General features: G+C 40.9%; 1 protein-coding gene across 2 annotated transcripts in view; it reads right to left on the reverse strand.

Annotated features, from left to right (window-relative positions):
- Positions 1 to 11,480: 11,480 nt before the first annotated feature.
- The window catches only part of LOC115169455 (uncharacterized), a 28,822-nt gene continuing 18,640 nt past the window's right edge, over positions 11,481 to 21,662 (reverse strand). The window contains exons 9-13 of one of the 2 annotated variants that reach the window (XM_029725092.1): positions 19,383 to 21,586; positions 18,292 to 18,434; positions 17,465 to 17,535; positions 15,560 to 15,636; positions 13,546 to 13,907 (exon numbers count right to left, since the gene is read on the reverse strand). In XM_029725092.1, the coding sequence (XP_029580952.1) occupies positions 13,656 to 13,907; positions 15,560 to 15,636; positions 17,465 to 17,535; positions 18,292 to 18,434; positions 19,383 to 21,586 (2,747 nt within the window). In that variant the 3' untranslated portion in view covers positions 13,546 to 13,655. Of the gene's footprint in view, positions 13,404 to 13,545; positions 13,908 to 15,559; positions 15,637 to 17,464; positions 17,536 to 18,291; positions 18,435 to 19,382; positions 21,587 to 21,662 lie in introns of those variants that run through there. The other variant, XM_029725093.1, reaches the window with a different exon arrangement.

Genomic DNA, 21,662 nt, shown 5'->3' on the forward strand with positions numbered 1-21,662 from the left:
CGAGACACTCGCCTGTGGTGTTTGGGTCTCTAGACATTCGGGGGTACTTTATATGACCATTTTTGCATACAGGATGTCGCCCGAAAAAATGGCACCCCCGCTCTGTAAGCTCAATGCAGAATATCTCTCGTTAGAGACACGACGGTGGAGCGAGACTAGTGAAACAGATACTAGCCATTCTGTACGAAAGGCTAAAGCGCAACTCCAGACACCAGGCCAACAGCCAGAAGAGTTATCAGCCCAGAACAGCTAAAAGATCATCTGTGAATCCATCCTAATGGAGCTTTCTGAAGGTGAGTTAGTGAAAATATACACTGCTTAAAAAAATAAAGGGAACACTAAAATAACACATCCTAGATCTGAATGAAAGAAATAATCTTATTAAATACTTTTTTCTTTACATAGTTGAATGTGCTGACAACAAAATCACACAAAAATAATCAATGGAAATCCAATTTATCAACTCATGGAGGTCTGGATTTGGAGTCACACTCAAAATTAAAGTGGAAAACCACACTACAGGCTGATCCAACTTTGATGTAATGTCCTTAAAACAAGTCAAAATGAGGCTCAGTAGTGTGTGTGGCCTCCACGTGCCTGTATGACCTCCCTACAACGCCTGGGCATGCTCCTGATGAGGTGGCGAATGGTCTCCCGAGGGATCTCCTCCCAGACCTGGACTAAAGCATCCGCCAACTCCTGGACAGTCTGTGGTGCAACGTGGCGTTGGTGGATGGAGCGAGACATGATGTCCCAGATGTGCTCAATTGGATTCAGGTCTGGGGAATGGGCGGGCCAGTCCATAGCATCAATGCCTTCCTCTTGCAGGAACTGCTGACACACTCCAGCCACATGAGGTCTAGCATTGTCTTGCATTAGGAGGAACCCAGGGCCAACCGCACCAGCATATGGTCTCACAAGGGGTCTGAGGATCTCATCTCGGGCTACCTCTGGCGAGCACATGGAGGGCTGTGCGGCCCCCCCAAAGAAATGCCACCCTACACCGCATCAAAGGGACGATGAACGGGGCCATGTACCGTCAAATCTTGGGTGAGAACCTCCTTCCCTCAGCCAGGGCATTGAAAATGGATCGTGGATGGGTATTCCAACATGACAATGACCCAAAACACATGGCCAAGGCAACAAAGGAGTGGCTCAAGAAGAAGCACATTAAGGTCCTGGAGTGGCCTAGCCAGTCTCCAGACCTTAATCCCATAGAAAATCTGTGGAGGGAGCTGAAGGTTCGAGTTGCCAAACGTCAGCCTCAAAACCTTAATGACTTGGAGATGATCTGCAAAGAGGAGTGGGACAAAATCCCTCCTGAGATGTGTGCAAACCTGGTGGCCAACTACAAGAAACATCTGACCTCTGTGATTGCCAACAAGGGTTTTGCCACCAAGTACTAAGTCATGTTTTGCAGAGGGGTCAAATACTTATTTCCCTCATTAAAATGCAAATCAATTTATAACATTTTTGACATGCGTTTTTCTGGATTTTTTTGTTGTTATTCTGTCTCTCACTGTTCAAATAAACCTACCATTAAAATTATAGACTGATCATTTCTTTGTCAGTGGGAAAACGTACAAAATCAGCAGGGGATCAAATACTTTTTTCCCTCACTGTAGGTAACTTTCCATCCATAAAAAAATGTATTTAGTTCTGTCTTTGAGCTGTTCTTGTCTATTAATGTTCTGTATTATGTAATGTTTTGCGTGGACCCCAGGAAGAGTAGCTGCTGCTTTTGCAACAGCTAATATGGATGCTAATAAAATACCTACGTTTTTTCAGCAATAGGTTATGATCAATGATATCAAAAACTGAAATCTAACAAAACATCTCCCAAAATCTTATTATTAATTTCTTTCAGACAATCATCAGTCATTTGTGTCAGTGTTAAGCATGTTGAGTGCCCTTCCCTATAGCATGCTGAAAGTTTGTTAATTTAGTTTTCTATAAAATAATTGGTCAAAATAATTTGTCAAACCGAAGGTATTTGGTCAAACGTTTTTTCCAAAAGTTTGCTAAGCACCGGTAACGAGCTGATTGGTTGGCTGTTTGAACCATTAAAGGGTGCTTTGCTATTCTTGGGCAGCGGAATGACCTTTGCCCCCCTCCAGTCTTGAGGGCACACATCATCTTCTAGGCTTAAATTGAAGATGTGGCAAACAAAAGTCGCAATGTATTCCGCTACCAACTTCAGCAATTTACCTACCACCCAGGTTGTTGGTACCAGGTGGCTTGTCCTTATTGATAGATGGCAACAAATTTTTCACCTCTTTAACACCAACTGTGCAGAACTCAAAACTACAGTGCTTGTAATTAATTATTTGGTCTGTTACGCATGAATATGAATGCTCAGCGTTTGTTCTTTGCATGTCATGCTAATCGTGTCAACAAAAAAGTTATTAAATGGTTGGCAAGCCATCTGCCTCAATGAAAGATGGAGCAGAGTTAACTTTTTTGCCTACAATTTCATTTAAGGTACTCCAGAGCATTTTACTGTCATTCTTTATATAATTTATATTTGTTCCATAGTATAGTTTTTCTTTTTGTTAAGCTTAGTTAAGTGATTTCTTAATTTACTGTATGTTTGAGAATGTGCTGTGTTTCAGACTTATTTGCTATTCCCTTTGCCTCTTCCCTCTCAGCCATACAGTTTCAATTCATCATCTATCCATGCGGATTTGGCGGTTCTAACGGTCAGTTTCTTGATGGGCGCATGCCTATCAGTAACAGGAAGGAGCAATTTCATAAATGCTTCAAGTTTGTTAAAGTTTCAAGTCATAGACTGTTATCTCTGTTACCGCACGGCAAGCAGTACCGGAGCACCAAGTCTAAGTCCAAAAGGCTCCTTAACAGCTTCTACCCCCATGCCATAAGACTGCTGAACAATCAATGAAATGGCCACCCAGGTGAAATCAATGAACAAAAATGAAAGACGGGGCTACGTTCCAGAATACAAAGAAACAGGGCTACGTTCCAGAACACAAAGAAACTGGGCTACGTTCCAGAACACAAAGAAACAGGGCTACGTTCCAGAACACAAAGAAACAGGGCTACGTTCCAGAACACAAAGAAACAGGGCTACGTTCCAGAATACAAAGAAACAGGACTACGTTCCAGAACACAAAGAAACAGGGCTACGTACCAGAATACAAAGAAACAGGACTACGTTCCAGAACACAAAGAAACAGGGCTACGTTCCAGAATACAAAGAAACAGGACTACGTTCCAGAACACAAAGAAAGAGGGCTACGTTCCAGAACACAAAGAAACAGGACTACGTTCCAGAACACAAAGAAACAGGGCTACGTTCCAGAACACAAAGAAACAGGGCTACGTTCCAGAATACAAAGAAACAGGGCTACGTTCCAGAACACAAAGAAACAGGGCTACGTTCCAGAACACAAAGAAACAGGACTACGTTCCAGAACACAAAGAAACAGGGCTACGTTCCAGAACACAAAGAAACAGGGCTACGTTCCAGAACACAAAGAAACAGGGCTACGTTCCAGAATACAAAGAAACAGGGCTACGTTCCAGAACACAAAGAAACAGGGCTACGTTCCAGAACACAAAGAAAAAGAACACAAGGTTGACTAAGAAAAGAAAAAATGAACCTTACAGTTAAAGCTTAAAGCTTTTTTGAGTGGACAGCTTGATGACAACCAGTCAATTTTTATGTCACCCAGAATATATACCTCTGTTGATATCACATACATTTCACACATATAGTCCAAATACTGACTTTTAGCAACTTCCTACGAGAATAGGCTTCACGTAAGGCAGATGAACCTGTAGCCATCATGTGACGAGATTGTCTTTCAGCCTAACAGGAATATGACTCTGGACATACACTGAAAAAAAGGAGCATGTAAAGTGTTGGTCCCATGTTTCATGAACTGAAATAAAAGATCCCCAAAATGTTCCATACGCACAAAAAGCTTATTTCTCTCAAATTTTCTGCACAAATTTGTTTACATCCTTGTTAGTGAGCATTTCACCTTTGCCAAGATAATCCATCCACCTGACAGGTGTGGCATATCAAGAAGCTGATTAAACAGCATGATCATTACACAGGTGCACCTTGTGCCGGGAACAATAAAAGGCCACTCTAAAATGTGCAGTTCTGTCACACAACACAATGCCACAGATGTCTCAAGTTTTGAGGGAGCATGTAATTGCAATGCTGACTGCAGGAATGTCCACCAGAGCTGTTGCCAGAGAATTGAATGTTAATTTCTCTACCATAAGCCACCTCCGTCGTCATTTTAGAGAATTTGGCAGTACGTCGAACCTGCCTCACAACCGCAGACCATGTGTAACCATGCTAGCCCAGGACCTCCATATCTGGCTTCTTAACCTGCGGGATCGTCTGAGACCAGCCACCCAGACAGCTAATGAAACTGTAGGTTTGCACAACTGAAGAATTTCTGCACAAACTGTCAGAAACTGTCTCAGGGAAGCTCATCTGCATGCTTGTCATCCTCACCAGGGTCTTGACCTGACCGCAGTTCGGCGTCGTAACCGACTTCAGTGTGCAAATGCTCACCTTCGATGGCCACTGGCACAGTGGAGAAGTGTGCTCTTCACGGATGAGTCCTGGTTTCAACTGTACCGGGCAGATGGCAGACGTGTGGGTGAGGGGTTTGCTGATGTCAACGTTGTCAACAGAGTGCCCTATGGTGTCGGTGGGTTTATGGTATTGGCAGGCATAAGCTATAGACAACGAACACAATTGCATTTTATCAACGGCAATTTCAATGCACAGAGATACTGAGATGAGATCCTGAAGCCCATTGTCGTGCCATTTATTCGCTGCCATCACCTCATGTTTCAGCATGATAATGCACGGCCCCATGTCATAAGGATCTGTACACAATTCCTGGAAGCTGAAATAGTCTGCACACCCAGTTCTTCCATTTCCTGCATACTCACCAGACATTGAGCATGTTAGGGATCCTCTGGGTCGACGTGTACGACAGCATGTTCCAGTTCCCTCCAATATCCAGCAACTTTGCACAGCTATTGAATAGGAATGGGACAACATTCCACAGGCCATAATCAACAGCCTGATCAATTCTACGCGAAGGAGATGTGTCGCGCTGCATGAGGGAAATGGTGGTCACACCAGATACTGACTGGTTTTTTGATCTACACCACTACCTTTTTAAAAAAATGTTTAAAGCTATCTATTCCCAGTCGTGAAATCCATAGATTAGGGCCTAATGTATGTATTTCAGTTGACTGATTTCCTTATGTGAACTGTAACTCAGTAAAATCTTTCTAATTGTTGCATGTTGCGTTTATATTTTTGTTCAGTGTATATAGCAACACCTCCTTCATTTGCATTTCCATCTTTCCTGTATAACTATGTATAGCTACTACTGCATCAAGGGAATTATGTGTGTTTCAGAGATGGCTAGAATATAAAAATATTCTGATGTTAGTAAATTGTCAATTTCATGAACCTTGTTTTGCAGGCTACATATGTTAATATGGGTTATTTTTGGTTCATTTATTTTGTTTTTAGTACTATTCTGAAAGGCTGATCTGAGGTAGACATGGGTTGTCTTGCTGGAAGATCCACTTGCGGCCAACTTTCAGCCTCCTGGCAGAGGCATCTAGGTTTTTGGCTAAATGTCCTGGTACTTGGTAAAGTTCATGATGCTGTTGACCTTAGCAAGGGCCCCAGGACCAGCTGTAGCAAAATAGCCCCATAACATCAAAGCTCCACCACCATATTTTACAGTAGGGTTGAGGTATTTTCTGCCTATGCATTGTTCTTTTGAATGACAAACTCACTGCTGGTGTGTGTGGCCAAAGGCCTCTATTTTCATGTAATTTGATCAAAGCACTGGTTCCAATCCAAGTGCCAAAGCCATTTAGCAAACTTCAGGCGGTGCTATGGTCAGATGAGATGAAAATAGAGCTTGTAACGGGTTTACTAACGTGTTAGTTCTATTAGCTATGTTGACTATGACATTACTTTAGCTAATATGGTGACAATGATGTAGGCTGTGGGAAGCGGTTATGATATGGTTTTACTTGGAAAGGTTTTTTCGCCTGGTCATATACAGCTGATGTGTTGCACATTGAAGTCCACAAGCGAAGGGAAAAGGTGAGAGGAGGAGAGCATGTAGATGCGAGACGGAATACGTGGCGGCTATGAAAGTGAACTGTTTTTACCTGTGATCAGGGATGTATTCATTCCGCCGATTGTTGAAAAACATTTATTAAATAGAAGCAAACGGAAGGGGATAACATACCTGAATTTGTCCAATAGAAACTCTCGTTTGCAACTAATGATTACACCCTAGATCAGCTAGATGTAGGCACGAGTGTGCATGGCGGTATTGAATGCGTCACAGTCTGTCCATGTGTCACTGTCCAGCACCTCAAATTTTTCTCTCGACCTGTGTGCACCTACGTTGTAAACTTTAATTCATAGGCTAGGTTGTAGCAACATCATGATGGGTATAGGGAAAATTACAAGGAACTGGGTGAATGGAATATGAATGGTCCTCCCTCATCTTAAAACGTCACCGACCGCCACCGCACTGTATATATTAGTCATAAAAATGCACTCTCCAAAGCCACGCTTTTCCATTTTTCTTCTTTAATACATTAAATGTATCACACCAATGTGAACTTGAAAACAAGATGTATAAACATGTAGATAATTCCAAGTCGTAGAAGCTTTTATCCAAAGTAACTTACAGTGTACAGTGACTTTACATAATATTTAAGTATTATAAACATGCTATAAAAGTGGATAATAATGATATAGAGGGACAGAAAGGAGAACGAAGAGATATATAGTTGTCACATTTTGACGCAAAGTAAAAACAAAAACAAACAAAAAAAGGAACTTCACTTTAGCTCAGTCGAGAGCCAACCAAGAGTTTGCGTCCCATAGTTCAAAAACAACAAACAAAAAACGATGGTCGCTTCAGCCCGGTCCAGTGGCAACCCATAGCTTTTATCCAAAGTGTATAGTGACAATACATGATAAGTATTATAATCATGTTATAAAAGTGGATAATGATAAAGAGAGGCAGAGAAAGGGAAAGATGGGATTTAGTTGTCACATTTTGACAAAGTAAAAACAAAAACAAACAAAAAACAAATGTCACCAGCTCAGTCCAGAGCCAACCAAGAGTTTTCATTCCGGGTGGCACAGAACTTACTCTGCCCTAACTTGGATTGCAGTTGGCTCTAGTAGGCGAATGTAGTGTTTGTGAAACTACAGTAGCTGGCTGGAACTAGTAGCCATCATGCTGTGAAGTCACCCTCACTAAGTCGCTTTGGATAAAAGCATTTGCTAAATGGATATTATTATTATGTTAAGTCAATTGTTTCTCAGTCACAAGCTTGGTCTGTCAGTACAGTTGACTTCAGTGCCAAGTGTTGTGTACTGAGGGTGGCGATGGAATTCTCTACAGCGACATGTTGATGCTTCATTTGCCTTCTAAAGTTTATCTTAGAGTATGAGTGCTGATCTAGGATCAAGTCCTCCCTATCTTATTTATTATGATCTGAAAGGCAAAACTGATCATAGATCAACACTCCTACTCTGAGAATAGGAGCCCAGGTTTAGGAGAGCTACAGCCATACTCCTATTCCTACACATTGTTACGAACGATTAACTAGCCTACTGAATTTGCTACACTCATGATGTCCAGAGGTCATCGGCCTACTTACTTAACTACCAAACATATTCCAGAACACCTGCCCCAACAAGATAAGAAAACCTCAGTCACCACTATCTATTTTCCTGAATTTTTTCAAACTTTTAATCATTATTTTTTATTTTAATAAAACTTTCTTAACTAAGATACCAATATGTACACTAGTGCTGAGGGATTAGCCGAAATGTTGGTTTATTTTCAGTTTAAAAAAACTAATTGACTGATTCAATTATTTGAATTCCATTTTTTGTGAGAGAAATCAAATCAAGCAGCACAAACAGTGGGACTTAGTAGGAAGTTGTGGTTTTCAACAGGCAAATATTCAACAGTTTACCACAGAAAAACTTGGTAATTAACTAGTAATTAACTCAACAGAAAATGTTCCGGCCCACGAGCAAAACACTCACCAGCCCTACAGTAGATAACAAATACCAGCTGGAAACAATTGGACTAACCTCTTGGCCGACAGCCCAAAATGTTTTGTTGACCAATAATATCAGCTATCTTGCTAACTAACAAACTGCGAGCTCGACACAAACACTTGCTACCAACTTTCTTAACAAATGCACCACAATACCAAACCGGTTCAAATCCACCCAGACTTAACACCTGCCCCACATGAGCACCGAAAATGCCAACATTTATGCCTGGACGAGCTCCAATTATGTTATGAAACCGATTAACTACCCTACTGATTTTGCTACACTCATTATGTCTAGGGGTCCTAGGCCTAGCTAAATAGTCTGTAACCTGATGTAATGTGTGCATTTATGTAATAAGTAAGAGTATGCAAACTGTGTTGTTTGCATGTGCCCCCTAGAGACAGCAACCTTACCTTGGTCCAGCTCAGTAATGATTCCTTGGGTCGGCAGCCCAAGCTGATTCTTGACTTGTCCAGTTCATGGTGAGAAAATAAATATATACAAAAACGATAGTACAGTAAGGCATGCCCAAAACTAAAAAGGTAACTCAAACAAAAAATGGCACCGCACTCTCACGGTTTGAAAATCCTCCTGATTACCTGCACCTGTGGGTTTATCAAAGCCTTGCTCAGCATCTGGACCCAGTTGCTGCTGCCCCCTGGGGATGGAGTGTGGAAATGCCAGTGTAGTGTCCAAGTGTGTTCATGCTTACTTAAATAACAAACACCTTCCCCATAACACATCCTCCAAAAATAAAATAGATTTTTTTTAACTCACATAGTCACGACTATGTATTTTCCAGAAATTTTCCAAACTTTTTATATTTCTTTCCCCCTTTTTATTTTGTGTTCCTACAACTTAACTACCTAACCTATACTATAACAACATCTACAAAAAAACAAAGGCATATAGGGAAGTTGTTTCTGTAAATAAATGTCAACCTCAAATGATTGTGCCTTTAGTATAGTTAGTTGTATCTACTGTAGTTACTGGTATCACCAGCCTGGTCTCATAGACCAGACATAACATACTAAATGTAAAATCTGTGACCCTGAAATTAAGGTTTTGGCATGGTTACGTAAGACAGAAGATTTCTTGACGGAAAAAAATGGAAGGATGGTGGTTGGTCAGGGTGGATGGGTGGGCGTATAACGCAAACATCTAGCAACCCAAAGATTGCATGTTTGAATATCATCATGGATAAGTTTAGCATTTTGGCAACTTTTCATCTACTTACTACTTTTTAGCTACTTTGCATGTTAGCTAACCCTAAACTTGACCCTTTAACCTAACTCCTAAACCTAAACCCTGGCCTACGTTTTCCAGCTAGCAAACATTAGCATTAGCCACCTAGCTAATGTCAGCCACAACAAATTGGAATTCGTAACATATCATCCGTTTTGCAAATTCGTAACATATTGTACATTTTGCAAATTTGTTACAAATATTTTAAGTTTTGCAAATCCATAACATATACGAATTGTTATTCGTAACATATCATATGAAATGGATGATGGACATTCAAATACAGTTGAAGTCGGAAGTTTACATACACCTCAGCCAAATACATTTAAACTCAGTTTTTCAAAATTCATGACATTTAATCCAAGTAAAAATTCACTGTCTTAGGTCAGTTAGGATCACCGCTTTATTTTAAGAATGTGAAATGTCAGAATAATAGTAGAGAGAATAATTTTTTTCAGCTTTTATTTCTTTCATCACATTCCCAGTGGGTCAGAAGTTTACATACACTCAATTAGTATTTGGTAGCATTGCCTTTAAATTGTTTAACTTGGGTCAAACGTTTTGGGTAGCCTTCCACAAGCTTCCCACAATAAGTTGACTGAATTTTGGCCCATTCCTCCTGACAGAGCTGGTGTAACTGAGTCAGGTTTGTAGGCCTCCTTGCTTGCACACGCTTTTTCAGTTCTGCCCACACATTTTCTATAGGATTGAGGTTGGGCTTCGTGATGGCCATTCCAATACCTTGACTTTGTAGTCCTTAAGCCATTTTGCCACAAATTTGGAAGTATGCTTGGGGTCATTGTCCATTTGGAAGACCCATTTGCGACCATGCTTTAACTTCCTGACTGATGTCTTGAGTTGTTGCTTCAATATATCCACATAATTTTCCTCCTCATGATGCCATCTTTTTGTGAAGTGCACCAGTCCCTCCTGCAGCAAAGCACCCCCACAACATGATGCTGCCACCCCCGTGCTTCACGGTTGGGATGTTGTGCTTCACGGTTAGAATGGTGTTCTTCGGCTTGCAAGCCTCCCCCTTTTTCCTCCAAACATAACAATGGTCATTATGGCCAAACAGTTCTATTTTTGTTTCATCGGACCAGAGAACATTTCTCCAAAAAGTACGATCTTTGTCCCATGTGCAGTTGCAAACAGTAGTCTGGCTTTTTTATGGCAATTTTGGAGCAGTGGCTTCTTCCTTGCTGAGCGGCCTTTCAGGTTATGTCGATATAGGACTCGTTTTACTGTGGATACAGATACTCTTGTACCCGTTTCCTCCTGCATCTTCACAAGGTCCTTTGCTGTTGTTCTGGGATTGATTTGCACTTTTCGCACCAAAGTACGTTCATCTCTAGGAGACAGAACACATCTCCTTCCTGAGCGGTAGGACGGCTGTGTGGTCCAATGGTGTTTATACTTGCATACTATTGTTTGTACAGATGAACGTGGTACCTTCAGGCGTTTGGAAATTGCTCCCAAGGATGAACCAGATTTGTGGAGGTCTACAATTCTTTTTCTGAGGTCTTGGCTGATTTCTTTTGATTTTCCCATGATGTCAAGCAAAGAGGCACTGAGTTTGAAGGTAGGCCTTGAAATACATCCGCAGGTACACCTCCAATTGACACAAATTATGTCAATTAGCCTATCAGAAGCTTCTAAAGCCATGACATCATTTTCTGGAATTTTTCAAGCTGTTTAAAGGCACAGGCAACTTAGTGTATGTAAACTTCTGACCCACTGGAATTGTGATACTGTGAATTATAAGTGAAATAATCTGTCTGTAAACAATTGTTGGAAAAATGACTTGTGTCATACACAAAGTAGATGTCCTAACCGACTTGCCAAAACTATAGTTTAACAAGAAATTGTGGAGTGGTTGAAAAACGAGTTTTAATGACTCCAAACTAAGTGTATGTAAACTTCCGACTTCAACTGTACATACCATTCGAAATGTAACATATCACACTAAATGGGGTGTCTCGAATTTACGTAAAGAATAATACGAAATACTGAGACCAGGTTGGTATCACCTGTATCTCATTCTTCTCTCAGATTGAATACTGGAGAGGGCTTGGGTCAGTGTTTCCCTGTTAAGCCGTTGGTCGAGTTTGGTTCCTTTTTATTGTGTCACAGGTGTGATGAATGCCCTATACTGTACATGCTTTGGCCCAGGTGCTCCAAATGTAGTATTTGTTAACTCCGTGATTAAATGAAAGATGTGATTGTCTCCCTGTGTTTCCCTGCCCCTTTATAATTCTGTTTGGGGTGCGGCCGCCTTGGGGAAGGTGCAGGTTAGAGGGAAGCTGTGTTTGTGTTGAAGCTGTGTCAGAGCTCCTTCGGAAGCCTTGGTTTTACTAAGAGAAGTATTACCTTCCACCTGAACTCAAACCTGTTTTTGTTATTTGATGGTGTTACTTGTTTTATGGTGTATCCTCCATCTTGTGCTGAACAAAAGCTTACGCTAATGTGGTTCATGGAAACTGAGATTGACCATTCTTCCATGTTCTTCTACTCAAACCCAAAAGAACCAGTGTTGTCTATGGTAGAACTGTTATTCAGAGCTCCCTATTCTTAGTGTAAACATAGGGTGGTGTGGTCTGATCTATGATACTGACTGAGTTTAGTCACAGCCCCTTTCGTCCAAGGTGTGACAATTGGGCATCTCATTCCCCCCTGAATCATCCAAAGACTTATTGTCCTCATCTGCGTCAATGTCCTTAAATGGGTTGGTATTGACTGATCTCATCACTGTAGTCTTCGTGGAGGCTATTCAGGTCAACATCCTTCATGGGTTGGTATTGACTGATCTCCCGACTGTAGTCTTCATGGCTATAGAGGTTCACACCACTACTCATGCTCTTATCTGAGTTATGAGTGAGCTTTTCAAAGAACTCTTCATAGCTCTTCAAACTGTTTGATTGTTGGCACCTTGTCATGACTCCTGTTTCACTGACGTTTTTCCTACATCTACCATCTACTGTAGACAGTAATTCCTTTACCATTACATCAGAACATTTCTCCCTACAAAGTCTTTTAGTTTTCAGGTGCTTCTTCAAATCAGTATGGAATATAAAAGTCTTTGGACACACCGGGCACTTCATGGGGCCATCGTAGTGTTTTAACATGTGCCTTCGCATGTCACATGTCTTCGAAGTTGTTTTCCCACAAACATGGCACTTTCTGGAACAGTCTTTTGTGTGTCCTTTCAGATCATGTGGGAACTGGAAAGTGTCCCCACAGTGAGGACACTTGTATTCACCAGGGTTGGATTGATCAATGTCCTTTATTGTTTGGTATTGACTGACCTCCTGACTGTAGTCTTCATGGAGGCTATTCAGGTTAACATCACTACTCATGCTGATATCGGAGTCATGAGAGAGCTCTTCAAAGAACTCTTCAAAGCTCTTCAAACCCAACACAGGCCCGATCTTTGAAGGCCCACCTGTGTTGCTGGAGCTTGATTGTTGGCACCTTGTCATGACACCTGTTTCATGAAAAAGATTCCTAGATCTATCATCTACGGAAGACAGTAATTCCTTCGCCATCACATCAGAACATTTCTCCCTACAAAGTATTTTCATTTTCAGGTGCGTCTTCAAATCAGTATGGAATATAAAAGTCTTCGGACACACCGGGCACTTGATGGGGCCGTTGTTGTAGTGCTTTAACATGTGCCTTCGCGTGTCACATACCTTCGAGATGGTTTTCCCACACACATGGCATTTTCTGGAACAGTCTTTTGTGTGTCCTCTCAGATCATCTGGGAGCTGGAAAGTGTCCCCACAGTAAGGACACTTGTATTCACCAGGGACAGATTTGAGGTGGAGCCCGGTAGTAATTACTTCATCAGAACATTTCTCCCTGCAAGATCTTTTTGATCTCAGGTGCGATCTCAAATCAGCATTTGATATAAAAGTCTTTGGACACGCAGAGCACTTGTATGCTCCATTGTTGAAGTGAAGTAGAAGGTGCCTTCGCAAACCCAGCATACGAGTAGTTATTTTCCCGCACACATGGCACTTTATGGAGCAGTCTTGCGTGTCTCCTTTTACATGTTGTTTTAGGTCTCCTTGCAGATCACGATTTTTTTTCAATTCAGTTTTTTGCTGGACACTTTCTCCACAGTAGTCATCCCCATTGTCCTCGCCGTTCTCGTTATTGTTCCCTCCATCCTGATTCTTCTTCTCCTCACAGCTACTCTTCTGGTGATCCTCTAAGTCCTCACTGAATTCAAAGTCTTGCCCACACTGGGTGCATTGATGTGATCTCTGCTCAATGTGAGATCGCATGTGTCTTGTCAAGCCAAGTGTTTCAGTGAAAGTCTTGCCACAGAAAGAGCATGCTTTGATGCGTTGGCTTCTTTTGTGAGAGGTGTTGGATGGCTCAGGAGTTTGAGAGTCCTGAGGTACACTCTCTGAGCGTTCTTCTCTGTTCTGCCCTTTGGCCATAAGACCACTGTGCTCCTCTGAGTGAAAGTTCTGTATGGGCTGTTGCAATTCCTCCTCCTTTTTATGAGATGATGGACAATGAGGAGAAGCATGGACTCCACCTAGTGTTGAAAAGAGAGAAGTGAGCAAGACATCTCCATATTGACATGAACTCAATCAAAGTCAAAGAGAACAGCTTAGTGCTTGAAGCTTAATACAGTAAAGGGATACTGAACTTTCCTCAAATAAACATCAAGAAGTAGGAAAAACATCTAAAAATTGACATGAACTCAGTCAGAAAACAAGACAGATCCAGTGATTCATAACAATAGAATAGAACACAACTCAATGCAGGTACGAATAGAATAAAGTGAAGTGATGCAGAAAATTCCACAAAAAAAACCATCAGTGAGCTCCAAAGGTATTGGGACAGTGACAATTTTGTGTTTGTTTTGGTTCTGTACTCCTGCACTTTGGATTTGAAATAATACAATGTCTATGAGGTTAAAGTGCAGACTGTCAGCTTTAATTTGAGGGTATTTTCATCCATATCGTTTGAACCGTTTAGAAATGGCAGCACTTTTTGTACATAGTCCTATTTTAAGGGACCAAAAGTATTGGAACAAATTCACTTGTATGTGTATTAAAAAGTTAAGTATTTGGTCCCATGTTCATAACACACATTGACTTTATACATTTGTTCGATGCATTTGCTGTTTGTTTTGGAAGTGTTTCAGAATATTTGTGCTCAATTGAAATGAATGGTAAATAATGTGTGTCATTTTGGAGTCTATTTTATTGTAAATAACAATGGAATATGTTTCTGAACACTTCTACATTAATGTGGATGCTACTAGGGTTGGGCAGTATCCAGATGTCCACATCGTCATACCCAGTGGCGGTTCTAGCTTGTATGGCTCCCTGGGCGAGCCCCCCCTTCAGCCCCCCCAACAAAAACAAAAAGCACCATTCTGCACTAACTGTCATTTGTATTCAGACATTTGTAACAACACATAAATAATCATAACATTTAAAACTATATAAATATAAATTAAAAAATAAGACTCCTAAATATCAAAAACAAGTAACAAAGACAAATAGAAACAAATTGTAGTAGTATATAAATACAAATAAAAAAAGAGAATTGAATTATTACCCCATTACCCTATTGCTAACAAAAAAAAACACAAATAAAACTTAATTGCACAAATCCTACATCACACAAATACACAAATCGAATAACACACTTATAAAGAAGAGAACCTGATTATTACACTATTGCACTTCAAACAAGAAACACACAAACCAAATTATTGCACAACTAATTGCATTAGTACTGTACAAAGTTAGAGGTGCGCTATTTGATAGATTCCCCCGCTCCCCCTACCTCAGGCTTCCAGTGGGGAGACTTGAGGTCAACCTACCCCCGTCCCCCTCCCCATCTCGTACTTCTGAGTGGGAGACCTTCCAGGCAGTAGCCTGCCTAGCTCACAAACTAGAATCAGGGCACCCACTCCGACAAGGTTAATTGACCCACAGTCCCACACAGCGGAGTCAAACACCACCTTCCGGAGACACCTGAAACCCCACCTCTTTAAGGAATACCTAGGATAGGATAAAGTAATCCTTCTAACCCCCCCCTAAAAGATTTAGATGCACTATTGTAAAGTGGTTGTTCCACTGGATATCATAAGGTGAATGCACCAATTTGTAAGTCGCTCTGGATAAGAGCGTCTGCTAAATGACTTAAATGTAAAAATGTAAATGTACACACTGTGTCTGTATGGAGTCTGGAGTCTCTAGGGCAACAGGCCTGCTTGCTCTGCTTGGTGAAGATGGGGGAGGAGCAGACTGGCCAAGAATGGAGAGAAAAAATGCAAGGAAATCAAAAGCTTGCAGTGGCAACTGTACAAAGAGCTTTGACTTCTCAAACACGGCAGAAATCTTACACAATATGATTCCCCCTTAATTCAGTAACTTACTTCGATAATTAGCAAGTTAAACTTAGGGGTCACGTTAATGCAGAATTCTTAATATTTCACGCAGGAAAAAAAGAACGCATAAGAAATCTCTTGCTGTGTTTTGTAAATCAGATCTAAAATGCTTCTTATTGTAATTTCAGTCAATTTTTTTTTGCTTCCGTTGCAATTCACTCAGATGAGACTTCATGAATGGGCATTCTATCAGCAGACAGCACTCTGACTGATGTGTAGCTATTTTTCTCTGGTAAAATGCAAGATTAACTTTAGGAAATGTAGCTGGCTACATTCTTTCTGTGATAAACATTATAAATATGATGGCCATGCATCGTTTTTGCAAAAAATACTTAGCTTTTTCATTGTAAGCTCATTTACTTGTGTGGCTGCAAACCAAATAGCGTTGCACTTCTGTTGTCATCTGATGAAAATGAAGCTATTTTCTGCCAAATGTGTTGCACTAATATATTTTCTGTGAAGGAAAACTATAGTTGAACGTGCCTGATCACTCTGTTGACTTTCAAGATAAAAAGCGACCCCTGTCAATACACAGCTGGACTCACCTGCTCCCGCTTTCTCCCGTTGTGCTATTTACAAACAAACACATAACTGGCTCAACTGTTCTGGGGAACTATGATAAGCTTCATAATGTAAAATAATGTGACCTGGGAAATGAAGAACGCAATCTGCTAACGTATTGCACAAGTTGACCTGCAGGTATTGACTTAAAAAGTGGCTGCAAATATGAAAATGTATTAAAAAAAGTTTCAAAGGTATTGAAAAACCATCCCGTGGCTATTTCCAAATACCACGGTAAACGCTATATATGGTATACCGCCCAAGCCTAGCTGCCATGATAATCTTGAATTAATCTTGAATAATGATGAGTGAGAAAGTTACAGACGCACAAATTTCATACCCCCCAAAAATGCTAACCTCCCCTGTTATTGTAATGGTGAGAGGCTAGCATGTCTTTGGGGTGTTATGTTTGTGTGTCTGTCACTTTCTCACATCATTCAGGATTATCCGTAATCAATTGGAACATCCACATTAATGTAGAAGTTTTTAGAAACATTTATTCTTATTTACAATAAAAGTGACTTCAAAATGACACAATACACTATTTACCATTAATTTCTATTGGGCACAAAATCATCTGAAACACAACTGAAACAAACAGCAAATGTATCCAACAGATTTGTAGTCACAAGCTTGATGTAGTCATTGCGTGCTATAAATATGGGACCAAATACTTAACTTTTTACTACTTTAATACACATAAGTGAATCTGTCCCAGTACTTTTGGTCCCCTAAAATGGGGCACTATGTACAAAAAAAAGTTGTAATTTCTAAATTGTTCACCCGATATAGATTTAAAAAAAACTCAAATTAAAGATGACACTCTACACTTTAACCTCATAGTGGAATCACTGTACCATTTCAAATCCTAAGTGCTAGAGTAGAGACAAAAAATCAAAATACAAAAACTGTCACTTTTGGAGCTCCCTGTAGACGCAGGGAAAGTGTTTACTGAACTCGCAAGGGTATGATAAGCACTAGGCATGAATAGCACGGACGTTTAGGTATAGTAACCATTTTTTCCACATCTTTAATGCTGCCATTTCTAGTTTGTTCTTTATTTCAGAAGTTTTGCATGAGGAGCTCGACGTTCAGTGTTCTAAACACTAAGGAACACTCCTTACCAGAATCATTGACAGTGGTCCTTTCATTGACAGAGGTCCAAAGTTCTTTATCTGATGGTTCAGCATCTTCCCTGAGGACAGACCAAAATGAAAGTCAGGTATGATTTTCAATGGGTAAGTTCACTGCCAAGATCCTACAGTGCAAAAAGTGAAATCTAAGCAAGCCATAATATGTTATATTGAGTGATAAGCTAAATTATATAACGTCATTGGCAAATCATTTGGCTTATGTTAACCAAAAAAAAGGCATAATACAAGTCATTTATCTTATTTCAATATATTTTACCTTAATAACATTTACATTTTAGCAGATGCTCTAATCCAAAGCGATTTAGTTGTGAGTGCATACGTTTTCAGATTTTTTTTCTTTTTCATACTGGTCCCCCATGGGTCTTGAACCCACAACCCTGGTGTTTCAAGCGCCATGCTCTACCCAACTGAGCCACACAGGACCATATCTTGTATTAAGCCTTTTTTAAAGTTAAAATAAGCAAAATGATCTGCCAATGACGTTAAATAATTTAGCTTGGTAGAAAAATAAAAAAATGTAAGTGAATTATCCCTCAATATATTATAGCTTGCTTTTGATTTCACTTCCTGCAGCGTAGTCACCACTGTAGCGACATTCAAATCTGTTTTTCATCCTTCCCCTAATACCCCTCAAATCAGGGACCGATTCAGTCCTCTCTGTACACTAGGTGACTGTATTCTCTGGTCAATCAATTATATTAATAAATCAATTTACTACCTGGGAGAAAAGAAAACCAGCAGCACTGCAGACCTTGAGGCCTGATTTTGAATACGTCTGTTCCACAGCTGACACTCACTCAGTTTCAGGTGAGTGCTCTCTTTTCACACCCTTTGCCTCGGTCTTCTCATTTCTGACACCACGTCCTCTTTTCTGTTTTCTCTTTCTGCCTCTTCTTTTCTGTCCTTGGGAACCCGTTGCCTCAGCCTGCAGTTTCCCTCTCTGTATACAATATATATGATAGTCATAAAAATGCACAGTCTGACTCAAAGCCATGCCTTTTCATATGTTTTCTTTAATGAATTTAAATGTATCACACCTATGTAAACTTCAAAACAAGGTGGATAAACATGTAGATAATACTAGATAGATAATACTAGACGGCGTAGACACTTATCCAAAGTAACTTACAGTATACAGTGACATCACATGATATTAACGTGTTATAAAAGTGTTATAAAAGTGGATAATTAATGATAGCGAGGGAGAGAAAGGGGAAAGATATAGTTGTCACATTTTTACATTAAGTAAAAAACAAAAAAAATAAAATAAAAGTAATGTCATTTCAGCCCAGTCCAAAGGCAACGCAGAGTTCGCCCCCCAGGTGGGGACAAAACTCACTCTGTTTCAATGGTGCCGTGACTCAGATTACAAATCGGCTGTAGCAGACTAATAGGGAGCGAGTGTAGTGGATGTGGAACTAGCAGGCTGGAATTGGTAGCCGTCATGGGGTGATGTCACCCGCGCCGAGATCTCACGGCAACTATTTCTCATTGAGTAACAAGCTCCGTCTGTCAGCACGGTTGACTTCCGTGCCAAGGGTTGTGTACAGAGAGAGGGTGAGATGGAACTCACTCGGTAACAGCAACATGTTGGTGTTCCATTTGTCTTCCAATCTGGGCCCATATTCCTAATGCTTCTCAGAGTAGGAATGCTGATCTAGGATCAGCTCCTCTTAGTTATTCTGATCTGAAAGGAAAAACTTATTCTACATCCCTTCTACTCTGAGACACTTTGTGAATACAGCCCCAGGTTAAGGAGAGCTATGGCCATACAATACAATGAAATATAGGGAAAGTGGTAGGAAGTTGTTGCAGTCCATCATTTTCTTAAAACCTCAAATTGCAGTGCCTTTAGTATTGTCGTATCTATTGTTGATACCGGTATCACCTGTATCTCGTTCTTCACTTCTCCGCTTGTCTCTGATTGAGAATCCTGGAGAGGGCATGCCTCAGTGTGGGACACCTGCTCCTCGGTTAAGCATTCGGTTGAGTTTGGTTCTTTGTCATTGGCCATCTCATTTCCCCCTGAATCATCCACAGACCTTCTGTCCTCCTCTGGGTCAACGTCCTTAACGGGTTGGTATTGACTTATCTCTGCCTGACTGTAGTCTTCATGGAGGGTATTCAAGTCAACATCCTTAATGGGTTGGTATTGACTGATCTCGTCACTGTAGTCTTCAGTGGTCATTATGGAGTCTTCATGGAGGCTATTAAGGTCAACATCCTTCATGGGTTGGTATTGACTGATCTCGTCACTGTAGTCTTCATCGAGGCTATTCAGGCTATTCAGGTTCACTTCACTACTTACGCTGTTATCGGATTGCTGCAAGTCATGAGAGAATTCTTCAAAGAACTCTTCAATGCTCTTCAAAGGCCTGGCTGTGTTGTTAGAGCTTGGTTGTTGGCACCTTGTCATGACTCCTGTTTCAGTGACATTTTCCCTACATTTACCATCTGCTGAAGAGAGTAATTCATTCATCATTACATCAGAACATTTCTCCCTACAAAGTTTTTTTGTTTTTAGGTGCATCTTCAAATCAGTATGGGATATAAAAGTCCTTGGACACACCGGGCACTTGTATGGGCCGTTGTTGTTGTGTTTTAACATGTGCCTTCGCATATCCAGCATTCGAGCAGTAGTTTTCCCACACACATGGCACTTTCTGGAACAGTCTTTTGTGTGTCCTCTCAGATCATCTGGGAGCTGGAAAGTGTCCCCACAGTAAGGACACTTGTACTCACCAGGGACAGATTTGAGGTGGAGCCCGGTAGTAATTACTTCATCAGAACATTTCTCCCTGCAAGATCTTTTTGATCTCAGGTGCGATCTCAAATCAGCATTTGATATAAAAGTCTTTGGACACGCAGAGCACTTGTATGCTCCATTGTTGAAGTGAATTAGAAGGTGCCTTCGCAAACCCAGCATACGAGTAGTTATTTTCCCGCACACATGGCACTTTATGGAGCAGTCTTGCGTGTCTCCTTTCAGATCAGGTTTTTTGTCTCCTTTCAGATCAGGTTGTTTGTCTCCTTCCAGATCAGGTTGTTTGTCTCCTTCCAGATCAGGTTTTTTGTCACCTTCCGGATCAGGTTTTTTGTCACCTTCCAGATCAGGTTTTTTGTCTCCTTTCAGATCAGGTTTTTTGTCTCCTTCCAGATCAGGTTTTTTGTCTCCTTCCAGATCAGGTTTTTTGTCTCCTTCCAGATCAGGTTTTTTGTCTCCTTTCAGATCAGGTTTTTTGTCTCCTTTCAGATCAGGTTTTTTGTCTCCTTTCAGATCAGGTTTTTTGTCTCCTTTCAGATCAGGTTTTTTGTCTCCTTTCAGATCAGGTTTTTTGTCTCCTTTCAAATCAGGTTTTTTGTCTCCTTTCAAATCAGGTTTTTTGTCTCTTTTTAGATCAGGGTTTTTTTTCAGATCAGGTTTTTGCTGTACAGTTCTCCCACAGTAGTCATCACCATTTTCCTCACTATTATCCTTTTTGTTCATCTCCTCACAGCCATGCTTCTGGTGATCCTCTAAGTCCTCACTGAATTCAAAGTCTTGCCCACACTGGGTGCATTGATGTGACATCTGATCAATGTGAGATCGCATGTGTCTTGTCAAGCCAAGTGTGTCAGTGAAAGTCTTGCCACAGAAAGAGCATGCTTTGACACGTTGGCTTCTTTTGTGAGAGGTGTTGGATGGCTCAGGAGTTTGAGAGTCCTGAGGTACACTCTCTGAGCGTTCTTCCCTGTTCTGCCCTTTGGCCATAAGACCACTGTGCTCCTCTGAGTGAAAGCTTCTTTTGTGAGAGGTGTTGGATGGCTCAGGAGTTTGAGAGTCCTGAGGTACACTCTCTGAGCGTTCTTTTCTGTTCTGCCCTTTGGCCATATGACCTCTGTGCTCCTCTGAGCGAAAGCTTCTTTTGTGAGAGCTGTTGGATGGCTCAGGAGTTTGAGAGTCCTGAGGTACACTCTCTGACCGTTCTTCTCTGTTCTGCCCTTTGGCCATATGACCACTGTGCTCCTCTGAGTGAAAGTTCTGTACGGGATGTTGCAATTCCTCCTCCCTCTTATGAGATGATGGACAATGAGGAGATGCATGGACTCCACCTAGTGTTGAAAAGAGAGAAGTGAGCAAGACATCTCCATATTGACATTAACTCAATCAAAGTAAAAGAGCACAAGT

The sequence above is a fragment of the Salmo trutta genome, chromosome 31 (genome assembly GCF_901001165.1).
Source record: "Salmo trutta chromosome 31, fSalTru1.1, whole genome shotgun sequence".
Lineage (NCBI taxonomy): Eukaryota > Metazoa > Chordata > Actinopteri > Salmoniformes > Salmonidae > Salmo > Salmo trutta.